We start from the raw sequence: 13,540 nt of genomic DNA, 5'->3' as shown, positions 1-13,540 counted from the left end.
CATCGTTAGCTCCTCACATTCCCCTATGAATAAATGGGGGAGGAATTTAAAGTCTTCGGGCCAGATAAGCATCGTACTTTTATAAAACCGTGTGGTCAAGCGGCGGGCTCAGCCACCGTGGAGACCAGACCGTGTTCAACTGCATCTTTAACGTTTCTAACGGACTTGCCAAAGGGGAAAGAAGACAGAGGGGCACCACTTCCCACCAGTATCTGGTTTGCTCGTTACCGCTGACTAATTCTTCCTTTGTTTGATGGTGCATTGTGCTGAGAGCCACTTCACAAGGATGCAGGTTCTGCTAATACCATCTTTGTGGGTGCAGCTGTCCACGCCCACACAACGTAATTCCTTCGCCTCATTATGTGCGGTCTGGAAACATATTTTCAATGTTCGTGATACTCTACCAACAAACAGGAGGAAAACCCAAATGCACCATTTTCATTTGTCAGGGTTTGGTTTACGTTGTCTTTGATCTTGATTCAAAACAGTCACATGTTGCTGTGTCTAAAAGCTACATTCCTGACAAGCAGTGTTTTCTCAGGATCCTATTTACCAAAAAAAACCTGTTTCTTCCCATGCATAGTCAAGACGAAGGCCATCGGGGCCCAGCACCATGATGACATCGTCCACTCACATGAGGTATTCTGGACTTTAAAAGCCACAGGACACAATATTCCAGTCAGGAAATTTAATTTTCTGCTACTCCTTCTAAACATGGAAACAAGATCAAATCACTGTTTTTAAAGCTGCACTGGATGAGGTGTATTCCAAATACAGCTGCAAATAAAAAAGTGTCAGTTTTTTTATGATTGTAATGTATCACGAGTGTAACATGTCTCAGAGGCACATGATAAGGGGCAGATTTTATGGAGTGGAGAGAAACAGGCAGAGGGACGGAAGTGGGGCAGCACAGCCCACGGTCCCTGCTGTGCTAGGGGAGAGTGAGTATTGCCGTGGTGTCCAAAGCCGACGTGAGACATCCACCTGGCTTGTGTGCAGAATAAGATAAACCCAGTGAACATGGGTCTGTTCGTAGTGACTTCCCTATGGCGTGTTGTTACCCTTGTAACCCTTGGGTTCAAGCACATTTTTAAACATTCTTTGTTTTCAAAGAACGATAAAAAAGACAAAAGTAGGTGAATGTGGGAACCCATGTTGATTCTCATGAGGACTCTGCCAGATGATGAGTCATGTGTAATATGTGGAAATAGGAAATAGGAGACATCTGGAAAAAATCTTGGCATTATAAGACACCAGAAAAAACATGGAAAAGGAAAAGAGGGTGTATTAGCCCACAGTATCCGCCAACGGGCAGAGAAGGAACATGCCATCGGACCCTCCAACGAACACCAATTGTTCCCAAAGTGATTAGAGCAGGCATGTGGAGTGCTTGGTCCCTCCCATGGCAAAAATAAAGGGCATTTCTCAGAGGTTCCCCTTTTAAAATCTCTAGAACAGGGACAGCTGGCTGGGGGAGGGGAGGCGCTCAGGCAACGCCTGTAATTACACGCATGTCAGGAAAAGCAGCTCAGAAAACCCTGCAGGGGGATTTGGAATGCATAAAGGGAGAGCTGGTTCCCCTCATATTTTAAGGGATAAGGATTCTGAAAATGGATGATAAAATCACAACACTGACTAGAAATTGGATGGTGTTTCCAGACAGACCTCCCAAGTGAGTGCATCTCATTTTTCCTGCACCAAAAGCATCCAAAAGCTATAAACATGCTGCCTAACAATGGTTCTGTGGTTGTGAAAACATCCTAACATCTCTTTAATTGAGGTCCTGGGAGAGCTTCTGCCACAGGTGTAACCAGTCCGTGTCTCTGGTCTTGCAGACTTCACGTGGGAACTGGGATGCCCCTACCAGGTGGGCTCCACCTCTGTCTTTCTGTCCAGGAACCCACCCACAGCTGGACCAGCCAGCAAATCCTGTCCCCATATTCACACAACTTTAAAATTCCGCTATCGCTAAGCTGACACGTACCCATGTATGACATTTTCAACTTCCCAAGTGCTTTTAGGCACAATGCCTTCCACTTGACCCTTTTAGCAGCTCTGGGAAACTGCAGGTCAAAGGCCACCTTCCTCTTTCTTAGGGTAACTTGGTTGACGTGACTTGATGAGACACCCTCAGCTGGTAGATGGTGGAGCTCCCACGAGAATCGGGGCTTTAATCCAACAATGACATTCTTCCCTAAAGGCCCTCCCTAACCTGAGAGATGGAAGGGTCTATGACCAAATGCATCTGGAGAATGGTACATGCTATGCCAAGCCTTGAATGCTCAGAAGCTTATTAAAGATTCTGAGATGCCCCAGCATGGAAACAACAAACAACCACTGAGCCATAACTCAGTGTTCCCCAAACACATTTGTCCTTGGAACATTCTTCCTTATTCCATCCCAAAGGAAACATCTATTAACATCTCAAGATGCTCCTAGGACCATTGTTTGGGGAAAGGCCAAACTACACACTATTATTGCCTTTCGGAAATGCTCAAAAACATTTATAAAAATAAAGAGATCCAATCGGGCGCCTGGGTGGCTCAGTTGTTAAGCGTCTGCCTTCGGCTCAGGTCATGATCCCAGGGTCCTGGGATCGAGCCCCACATCGGGCTCCCTGCTCCACGGGAAGCCTGCTTCTCCCTCCCCCACTCCCCCTGCTTGTGTTCCCTCTCTCGCTGTGTCTCTCTCTGTCGAGTAAATAAATAAAATCTTTAAAAAAAAAAGATATCCTACCAGTATCAAAAATAGCAGAAGTTATTTCAAATACGCTAAACAAATCTTAATTTTATTAACTAAACCTAATATTTTGTGGTAAGTAGCACTTTCTTCTGCATTTTGACTGTATATATTGCAAATCTTACTAGTAGAAAAATGGAATTTATTTTTAAATATACTAGATTTTGAAATTCTCACTAATTCAAATGCAGTGCAGTGCCTCTCACAGAGTGTTTAGTAAGTAACGATTCATTATTAGTCCAGATCAGCTAATTTACCCAAAGTTTCAAAGAATTTACACAAAGAATATTTACTTTCATTTACTTGAGGAAAACATTAACTCTCTAGGATAAATATGACACCTTTAATATTTAGAACAATGGTTAATATAATTTAATTTATGGGAAAGAGATTTTCAATACTCTGACAAAAAATAATAAGATAACATATAATATGTATATGTAATTCTATACTAAGAGTGAAAAGAGAATAATTAGTCGTTATATAAAGTATAACATACAAAGCACTCTAGTATTTTTTGTTTCATAATGAAATCATGGCTAAAAATATTTCTATTATTAGCCATGAGTAAATTAAAAGATCAATGAAATACATGAATAAATTGAAGCCTACTGAATTCTCAAAAAATACCCATTCAATGTAGTCCCTGTCTCAAAAAAGAGTTTCACTTAATATTGAAAGAGGAATATGAGCAGGCTCTATATTGATGGTCCTAGAAGAAAGTGAGATCCTTTATCGTTAAAGCAATGTCAGATCCTAAGGCATTTCTGAGCGCCGTAAGACATGCAGGCTGATGCCCACACTCCCATCCAGCGGGCTCGGTGAGGTCTCTGCCAAGAGCAGCTGATGGAAAATTGCCAATGTAAAATGGCACACAGAAAGAGGGGAAGTTTTGCCTCTTCTCTTGACTTTAGATATGACCAGCTTTACAGCATTCTTTGCACTTTTTTCCTTATGTCTTGTGCCCTTGAGAGAAAGACCCTAAAAATACTTGTTTATTATCTCTCAAAGTGCCTGGCAAAGTAACGGCCGAGAAGTGCACGTGGACGGATTCACTGTCACACGGCAACTCTGAGAAGCCTGTGGAAAGAGAGGATGCCTGTTTTCAGCTGTAGACGCGGCTGAGGAACAAGCTGATGACTCTCGTCTCTGACCATGTCCAGAATGCATAAGAAATGTGGCCATATTCGCCTCCTGGGAAATCAAGGAGGTATGCCCAATACGTAAGTAACAGAGTGACTCCCTCTTGACCAGAGTGATGGATTTCCTACAGGACAGAGAATGTGCCAGGACTTCCTGAAGGAAGGGGTCAGGGCACCACGATCCCCGCCACGTAGATGCTCATGCATCTTCTGACACTGGCCCGAGAAACCCTCCCCTCAAGGTTTTATTCTGAATGCTGTATGGAATGAAGATCCCCGAACGTGAGCAAAGGCGGATTACTCCGACCAGGCTTCCCCTAACCTGCCTCCAGTGGGGAGTGGGGCTCAGATGTGGGCACGGGACCTCTGACCTGCTCTGTGTCACAGACAAGAGGGCTCCCTGTGGTTATCTGTTTAACCTAGTGGATGCTTGTCTGGAACAGGAACTGGGAGGTCCGCCTGTGGCCCCAAAGGAATAGGTCCATTTCTTTGTGGTCGTCCAGCAATCCCTTCCCTCACTACCCATTTAGAGAAAGGCTTTGCTTTCTTCCTTGGCCGGTGGCCAGCAGCGCAGTGTATACCCCGTGGATTCCGTTTTAGGGCAACAGGCGCTTGCCCAAGACTTGAGGATATTCTGAACCATGAGTTCATCTCCTTGGGCTCTCCCAGATCAGGGTCTTCTTATCCTGAATGGGAACCGACTAGCACTTGAATCCTGTTGCTTACTTCATAATTCCCTATAAGAGATGGGGCTACTTCAGTGGCTCTCAATCCTGGTCGATTTTGCTCCCCCTTCTTCCCCGCCCCCAGGAGACATCTGGCCAAATCGGCAGGCATTTTGGTTGCCACAAATGGAGTGGAAGGTTCTCTTAGCATCTGGTGGGCAGAGGCCAGGGATGCCGCTAAGCATCCTGGAATGCATAGGACCTCCCCACAACAAAAAACTAGCCCACCCAAAATGTCAATAGTACCAAAACTCAGAAACCCTGGACTAGTTGGTTTCTTCAACTAGAAAATGGGTATAATAATAATACACATTAAAAAATTTCAGCACTGTGCCTGACCCAAGGTAGATGTTCAATACACATCAACTCTTTGCTTCCTTGCTCTGACACCCCAAAGCCAGGATTTCCCTGTCCTACCGAGATCTGTTGTGAATTAGCAGAAGCTACAATTTAACGTTAAGATGCAGACAGACAGGTTTATGTGGAGGTGGGATGGTTACTGGTTGTGGCAAATGTATATAGGAACCAACTGGCTGGTAAAGCGGCGAAGCATCCCCTGTAATAAGAGAAAAGAGTATCCTGCATAAAGAGTGACATGAATGGGGCGCCTGGGTGGCTCAGTCGTTAAGCATCTGCCTTCAGCTCAGGTCGTGATCCCAGGGTCCTGGGATCGAGCCCCACATCGGGCTCCCTGCTCAGCGGGAAGCCTGCTTCTCCCTCTCCCACTCCCCCTGCTTGTGTTCCCTCTCTTGCTGTGTCTCTCTGTCAAATAAATAAAATCTTTAAAAAAAAAAAAAAAAGAGTGACATGAACTACTTCCCAGATTTCCAGGGCCCAAAACAGAACCACTTCCAAATTGGCCAGACTTCTCCACCCTTCCAAAATCAGATAAGGCACACATTTTAGACAAAAACAAATTCCATTTTCAAAATTCTCTGCTTTGCGAGCGATCTGGGGCTGGCCTATCTGATCACCGAGCAGCAGCGTGCAGACCCTGAGTGTGGAGCAGACAGCGTACTCAGCAATAACAGCATAGTGAGCTTCTCTCCCACGTCGCTGGCAAGGATCGGGGTACCAGCAGGTTCAAGTACACTGAGAAGTTGCAAGATACCCACGCAGTTCTCGTTATGTAATAGAAATAATATAATTCTGTGTAACAAAGACTCCACTCCCAAGACCGTGGCTAAGATTATCCCTTTCCAGAGTCACTTTATTAGGAACCACCAAGCCTTTTTTAGGATATACTGATCAACTGGCCATGAGAGCTGTTTTCTGGGATTAGTGTGGGGAAATTCTATGTGCATCCTTATGCCCGTGAGTGACAGGTGACCCTACTCTCTATCCAAGCAAGGTGGGGGCATTGGTGAACACATAATACGCCTGCACCCTACTTAATCTGGGAAGCCGTCCCTCTTTTTTAGGGCTCTGGGCCTCAGTGTTGCTCCTTTCTCAGAACAACTGTACCATTTGTTCTTTCTACTGTTTGTCCTGCAATGCCACCATTGGCTCCTGATTAACTTTGTTATTTACTTCATAGGCATACCTCTCCCCTCTCTGGCTTAACTTGGAGTTCCTTGTTTTGAATGCTGCAGGGCCACAGAATAGAATGCTAGCTTTACATAAACGTGGGCTCCCATGGTGAAAATATCTGAAAGACTTCTTATATAAACTCCATTTCGGCAAAATGTAAATAGCCAATTCCCAAGCATATAGTAGTAGCTCTTGGGAATGCGTTGTCTTTCCTACTATCTCACATAGTTGAGAAAATCAGGTTATCAAGCAAAAGAAGAGCTTAACTTTTGGCTATTTCTGCGTAAGCAAGCATTCAAAACGCTAATCAGTTTAAGTAGATAACATTCCCACAGTGCTGAGGTCCCTGGAAGAACACAAAGCCATTGTGTACAAACCAAATTAATTACCTAAGAGAAAACATCTGAAGATCTGAGCGCCAGCCAGGAAAGTGGGAAAACAAACAATTCTGCCAGGCCCTGAAGTCCTGTGAAAGCCTCATGAATTCAACTGTTGAACTCAGAGCAAGACACCCAGGGTTAGATCGATAACTGTGGGATGGAAACATGGCCACAGGTCTGCTGCATTAACACTTACTTATGGTATCTGGAGAATAGAAGACATTCTGCCAACTAATGACATCTCCATGGAAAACAGGACTTAGCCAAAAAAGATTTGGTAATCGATACTGGAGACATTCCAGTGTCCGTCAGTGGATTCTAAACAGCCAATCTGTGAAAGTGTCCCTCAAGGAGATGTGGAAAAGACATGTCTCAGAAACCATGATTTCCACATTTCTAAGGCAGCTGACACTCTGTCCCACTTAGGTAACTTCAACTCTTTCTGAGTTATGTGGCTCATGTTATCCTACTTTTAAAAAGAGGTCAAAATTCATTTAACTTGTAGACATTAGAGAAGAGCCAAATAACTCCTAGGAGAACTGAAGACATCCAGCAGGAGCTCAAAAGCAGGCCTGTGAACTGAACCACCAGACTGAAGTTCTGTGATTCTAAACCCTTGGTTCATTTTGCATTTGCACCTGATTAGCAGCATGTCCAGGCCTCGCTCTGAGAATGGGTGGCAGTGGAGAAGGACCAAGTTCTCTCACAGATGTGCTGGCCGAGAATAAATGTCTCTGTTCTCTGACCTTGGGATGAGAGGGGGCCCCGCATCTGAAATCCCAGCTCAGCTGTGCTCCACTATCTCAGGCCATTGCACTGATTATTTTAACATCGGTTCCAAGACAATTAGTGGAAGTTTAAAATGTCCTCTTTCCATGGGGGGAAAGGACCTCTTCCTTGGTCATGCCTGCTATGTGAACCATGGGACCTGAAATATTTCTGCTCAAGAGGAGAAGACAGATCTTCACTTTTTGTTGAAAGGACATAATACTAAACCATTTGGCTATTCCCCTAGATTTCAAGAGGCCTTCTGAATCCATTTGACAATTACAGTCTTTTAAAACAGATGGCTTAACCAACAGCTTACAGCTTACTTTTATTTTAAATAGTCTTTCTTTAAGAATAATGTAGAAAATCGAAAGTGGGTGGAGACTGGGTGCTGAGAGAGTGGGGTCAGCCAGGGAAGGTCATGGAGGGCCTGGATCCCGGATGTCTGGTCTACTTGCTGGGAAATCTTCTAGAGGCTTAGCAAGGGGGAGAGCAGAATTCTACTCCTTCCACCCAAACCCAAGGGGAGCACTGGGGCTTTCCAATTTCAAGGCCCAGGTTGGCTGGTCACAGTGCAAGGCTGGCCTGACCCCTCATCACAAGGAAGGAGCACAGTCTAATGGCACATCTTTGCCCTCAATGCCCCCTAGACCTTCCAGGACCCAAGTGGGAGGCTGGCCCTACAGCAGGTTTCCTGGTCAAGATCTGAGCGTACCAGCCACCACACGTATTTCCTCAATGCTTAGTTTTGAAAAGAAATGTTTCAAGACCCTTTCCTTGCGGGGTTGGGTGTAGATGCTGCCCGAGACTCAGACGTGGCCCTGCCTTCTCTAACAATGTTTGAACCAAGGCCCTGACTAGCTGTCCTCAAGTCATGTTAAACTCAGCCAAAAATACCTGGAAAGCTCTACCTAGATCAGTCTACCCGGTTACATATTAACGGGTGGATTTTTGGTAAAAATGAAAATGAAGCCGGCTAGAAAGCATATGCACAGAATAGGAAGTCTAAAAAGCCAGAGCTATGGCGGGGGGGGGGGGGGGTGCCAGGGGTCTGCAGCTGCTGGATGGTGGGGGGTAGGGGGGAGCGCTGAAAGTCATCGGGACGGACTGTGTTCTCTCTGAGAGTGAGTCACACGACCCCTGCCCCTCCAACCCTGGATGCTTTAAGTTACAAGAAAAACACAATGGTGTTGATACAGGCCTTCATTTCCCCTTTGTTGACATAGGTTCTACTTTTTATAGTTTTAAGAATTTCTTTGTTAGTTCAGTGTGCTTATGTATATAATTCAAGTTAGACCAAAAGGAAAAAAAAAAAAGATTCTTTGTGCTGTGAACATACTCGCCTCTACTGTAAAATCCCTCTTTTGAATGCACACTTGCCAAAGAAGAAGATGAACAGAACGTGAAGGTGAGTTATAGTTGACACGGTTGGTATTGAAAGATACCAATGTATTTTCACATACTGCATTTATTCAAAAACTATCCAGGTAACACTGGTGTCACCAACTAGGAGCATATCTTTTTTAAAAAATAATGTTGGTACTTCAGCAAGTGGCTAAAAAGAAACAAAACCATTTTCTCTGCAGAATTCTCTGAATTTCGACAGTGAGTCTGTGACCCGATAGAGGCCTCCAGCAGCCCAGGGGCCAGGGAAGGGCATCCTGGCGGGGCTGACACCCTCCACGGCTGGAGAGCAGGGCTCTTCCCCACTCCACCTGCCTCAGGCCCCCACCACTAACAGGCTGACTGGCTTCCAGGCCCTGTCCTCTCACTGCCACACCTGGTTTCCAGGACCGCTCCAGGCAATTTCCGGACGCTGCACTGTTGCTGGGGAAAACCAGCCAGGCACCCTCTCTCGCAAACAACTAAAAGGCATGTATGGATTGCCCTCCAATGAAAATGATTTATCCAGATCAATGATTCTCACATGGGAGGGAGGAGCACTTGCTTCGAAAAAAAATATTTTATTTGGCATTTGGGGAACAGTAAATATTTACTGTTTTTATAAATAAATCTGGACAAACGTGTTATGAATTAAAAATTGGTTAAAAATACTAATTTGAATAAAGGCCCACAGGTGCAATAGAAACTTTTTCTTTTTTGAGAGAAATGCTAAGTTTTATGCTTATACATGGATTCCAAAGAATACTATTGGCTCAACAGATTTTCTGCCAATACATATGTTCCTTCTTGAATCAGAAAAGGAAATAAACTGAATCCCTTTTTTCTCCATTAACTGCCACTAATTATCAGAGTCTTTGGAGAACTGCTGTTGAGATTTCCTAGACACCACATTAAGCCTGGTTTTGCTTCATTTGTATCACTCTGGGGAAATTATTAAAATAGTAATAAGGTTTTAACACGAATTGCTGATTATTGGGTTAGGTTTAATGTCGTTTCTAATGATTTCCATATTGATGGCAATTCAAAACGAACTGTTATTACTTAAGCTTTGGCCACTTACCTTCTGTCCCTTCACTCCATGGCAGTCACACTTCCCACAGCCAGAGCCAGCACAACCACCCTGAAAGAAGAGGAAAACGTCTTTAAATAGAAGAACTCTTGCAAATTGAGGTCACTTTTTTAATTGAAATGATTTTGGCATCTTCACCCATTTATGGGAGATGTCCTACCCTGTTATTATGAACACAACCTTAAAATATGAGATCCAGATTTGCTCTAATGGGGTTATCACGTACATGCCCTGTGGCTTCTCTCTCTTGCCCTAACAGATGAAACAGCAAGCCTGGAGTAGAGCAAATCAAAGCACTACTTGGTCCACAAAGGGAAGGCTGTCATTTATACTTTTGAAATTGCCTCCCCAGAGATGATTTTAACAGGACATCACCCATATTTCCAAGGCTATGATCCTGATTTAGGAGTTTCAGACCTGAGACCAAGGAAACTGAGGACCTGGGAGAGCAGAGTCCATGCTTTGTCCCTCGAATTCCCAAGGACACACAAGCATGCAACAAACATTTGTGCAAAGAGGAAATAAATGAAGGAGCTGATGTTAAGCCCAACCTTAAAGAACTGATTTTTAATTCAGTTAAAAGCTTGAATGAAAAGAACCCAAGCATGTAATAAAAGCTGGAGAAGAGGAATATTGTCCAGAATAGATCACATATTAGGCCACAAAACCAGCCTCAACAAATTCAAGAAGATTGAAGTCATGCTATGCATCTTTTCTGACCACAATGCCATGCAACTAGAAATCAAACCACAAGAAAAAATCTGGAAAGAGCACAAATACATGGAGGTTAAATAACATGCTACTAAACAATGAATGGGTCAGCCAAGAAATCAAAGAAGAAATTGAAAAGTACATGGAAACAAATGAAAATGAAAACACAATGGCCCAAAATCTCTGGGGTGCAGCAAAAGCAGTTCTAAGAGGGATGTTTATAGCAACACAGGCCTACCTCAAGAAGCAAGAAAAATCTCAAAGAACCTAACCTTACACCTAAAGGAGCTAGAAAAAGAAGAACAAACAAAACCCAAGCCCAGCAGAAGGAAGGAAATAATAAAGATTAGAGCAGCAATAAATGATATGGAAACTAAAATATAATAGCACAGATCAATGTAACCAGGAGCTGGTTCTTTGAAAAGATCAACAAAACTGATAAACCTCTAGCCAGACTCCTTTTAAAAAAAGAGAGAGGGGACCCAAATAAGCAAAATTACTAATAAAAGAGGAGAAATAACAACCAATACCACAGAAATACAATAATTATAACACAGTATTATGAAAGCCTATATGCCAACAAATTGGACAACTTAGAAGAAATGGATAAATTCCTAGAAACATATAATCTACCAAAACTGAAGCAGGAAGAAATAGAAAATTTGAACAGACCAATTACTAGCAATGAAACTGAATCAGTAATTAAATAAATAAATAAACAAACAAATAAATAAATAAACAAACTCCCAACAAACTAAAGTCCAAGACCAGATGCCTTCACAGGCGAATTCTACCAAACATTTAAAGAATTAATACCTGTTCTTCTCAAATTATTCCAATAGATAGAAGAGGAAGGAAAACTTCCAAATTCATTCTATGAGGCCAGCATCACCCTGATACCAAAACCACATAAAGACATCTCAAAAAAGAGAGAACTACAGACCAATATCCATAATGAACATGGATGCAAAAATCTCAACGAAATGTTAGCAAACCAAAACCAAAAGTACATTAAAAACATCATTCAACACAATCAGTGCGATTTATTCCCAGGATGCAAGGGTGGTTCAATACTCACAAATCAATCAACATGATACATCACATCAACAAGAGAAAGGATGAAAACCGTATGATCATTTCAACAGATGCAGAAAAAGCATTTGACAATGTACAACATCCATTCATGATAAAAACCCTCAACAAAGTAGGTCTGGAGGGAACATACCTCAACATAATAAAGACCACATAGGAAAGCCCACAGCCAACATCATACTCAATAGGGCAAAACTGAGAGCTTTCCTCTTAAGGCAGGAACAAGACAAGGATGTCCACTCTCATTACTTTTATTCAACATAGTACTGGAAGCCCTAGCCACAGCAATCAGACAATGTAGAGAAATAAAAAACATCCAAATTGGTAAGGAAGAAATAAAACTCTCACTATTTGCAGATGACAAGATAATATATGTAGAAAACCCAAAAGACTCCACCAAAAAACTACTAGAACCGATAAATGAATTCAGTGAAGTCCCAGGACACAAAATCAATGTACAGAAATCTGTTGAATTCCTATACACCAAAAATGAAGCAAAAGAAGGAGAAATTAAGAAAACAATCCCATTTACAATTATACCCAAAACATAAAATATCTACAAATAAACTTAACCAGAGGTGAAAGACCTATACTCTGAAAACTATAAAACACTGATGAAAGGGGGGGAAAATGATGAAAGAAATACAAGATGACACAAAGAAATGGAAAGACATTCCATGCTTATGGATTGGAAGAACAAACATTGTTAAAATATCCATACTACCCAAAGCAATCTGTACATTCAATGCAATCCTTATAAAAATACCAACAGCATTTTTCACAGAACTAGAACAAACGATTCTAAAATTTATATGGAACCACAAATGACCTCAAATAGCCAAAGCAATCTTGGAAAAAACAAACTGGAGGTATCACAGTTCCAGACTTCAAGTTATATTACAAAGCAATAGTAATCAAAACAGTATGGTACTGGCATAGAAATAGATACACAGATCAATGGAATAGACTAGAAAGCCTAGAAATAAACACACAATTACATGGTCAATTAATCTCTGATAAAGGAGAAATGAATATACAATGGGAAAAAGATAGACTTTTCAACAAATGGTGTTGGGAAACTGGACAGCCACATGCAGAAGAATGAAACTGGACCATACTTTCCTATAGCAAACACAAAAATAAACTCAAAATGGGTTAAAGACCTAAATGTGAGACCTGAAACCACAAAAATCCCAGAAGTGAGCACAGGCAGCAACTTCTCTGATACGGCCATAGCAATATCTTTCTAGATATGTCCCTTGAAGCAAGGGAAATACAAGCAAAAATAAATTATTGGGACAACATCAAAATCAAAAGTTCCTGCACAGTGAAGGAAACAATAAAACTAAAAGGCAGCCTACAGAATAGAAGATACCTGCAAATGACATATCCAATAAAGGGTTAGTATCCAAAATAGATAAAGAACTAATACAATTCCACATCCAAAAAACAAATGACCCAATTTTTAAAATGGGCAGAAGACATGAACAGACATTTCTCCAAAGAAGACATCCAGATGGCCAATGGACAGATGAAAAGATGCTTGTCACCGTTCATCATCAGGGAAATGCAAATCAAAACTATAATGAGGTATCACCTCACACCTGTCAGAATGGCTAAAATCAAAACACAAGAAACAACAGGTGTTGAGGATGTGGAGAAAAAGGAACCCTCGTGCACTGTTGGTGGGAATGCAAACTGGTGCAGCCACTTTGGAAGACAGTATGAAGGTTCCTCAAAAAGTTGAAACTAGAACTACCCTATGAGCCACCAATGGCACTTCTGGGTATTTACCCAAAAAATACAAAAACACTAATTCAAAGGGACACATGCACCCCAATGTTTCTTGCAGCATTTTTTTTAAAGATTTTATTTATTTATTTGAGAGTGAGAGAGACAGCACAGGAGAGGGGGGAGGGTCAGAGAGAGAAGCAGACTCCCTGCTGAGCAGGGAGCCCGACGCGGGACTTGATCCAGGGA

The 13,540-nt window shown here is 42.3% G+C and overlaps 1 protein-coding gene across 1 annotated transcript in view; it reads right to left on the bottom strand.

The window, feature by feature from the left end:
- Positions 1–13,540, bottom strand: part of COL4A1 (collagen type IV alpha 1 chain) — a 134,530-nt gene that overhangs the window by 67,965 nt on the left and 53,025 nt on the right. Inside the window, exon 2 of the mRNA XM_045869704.3 lies at positions 9,749–9,808. Within this exon, the coding sequence (XP_045725660.1) occupies positions 9,749–9,808 (60 nt within the window). The remainder of the gene's footprint in view (positions 1–9,748; positions 9,809–13,540) is intronic.

This window comes from Mirounga angustirostris, unplaced genomic scaffold, assembly GCF_029215605.1.
Source record: "Mirounga angustirostris isolate CCGP_5_RB_7025 unplaced genomic scaffold, mMirAng1.0.hap1 SCAF_3, whole genome shotgun sequence".
Lineage (NCBI taxonomy): Eukaryota > Metazoa > Chordata > Mammalia > Carnivora > Phocidae > Mirounga > Mirounga angustirostris.
This window is presented reverse-complemented; position numbering and strand designations above follow the sequence as displayed.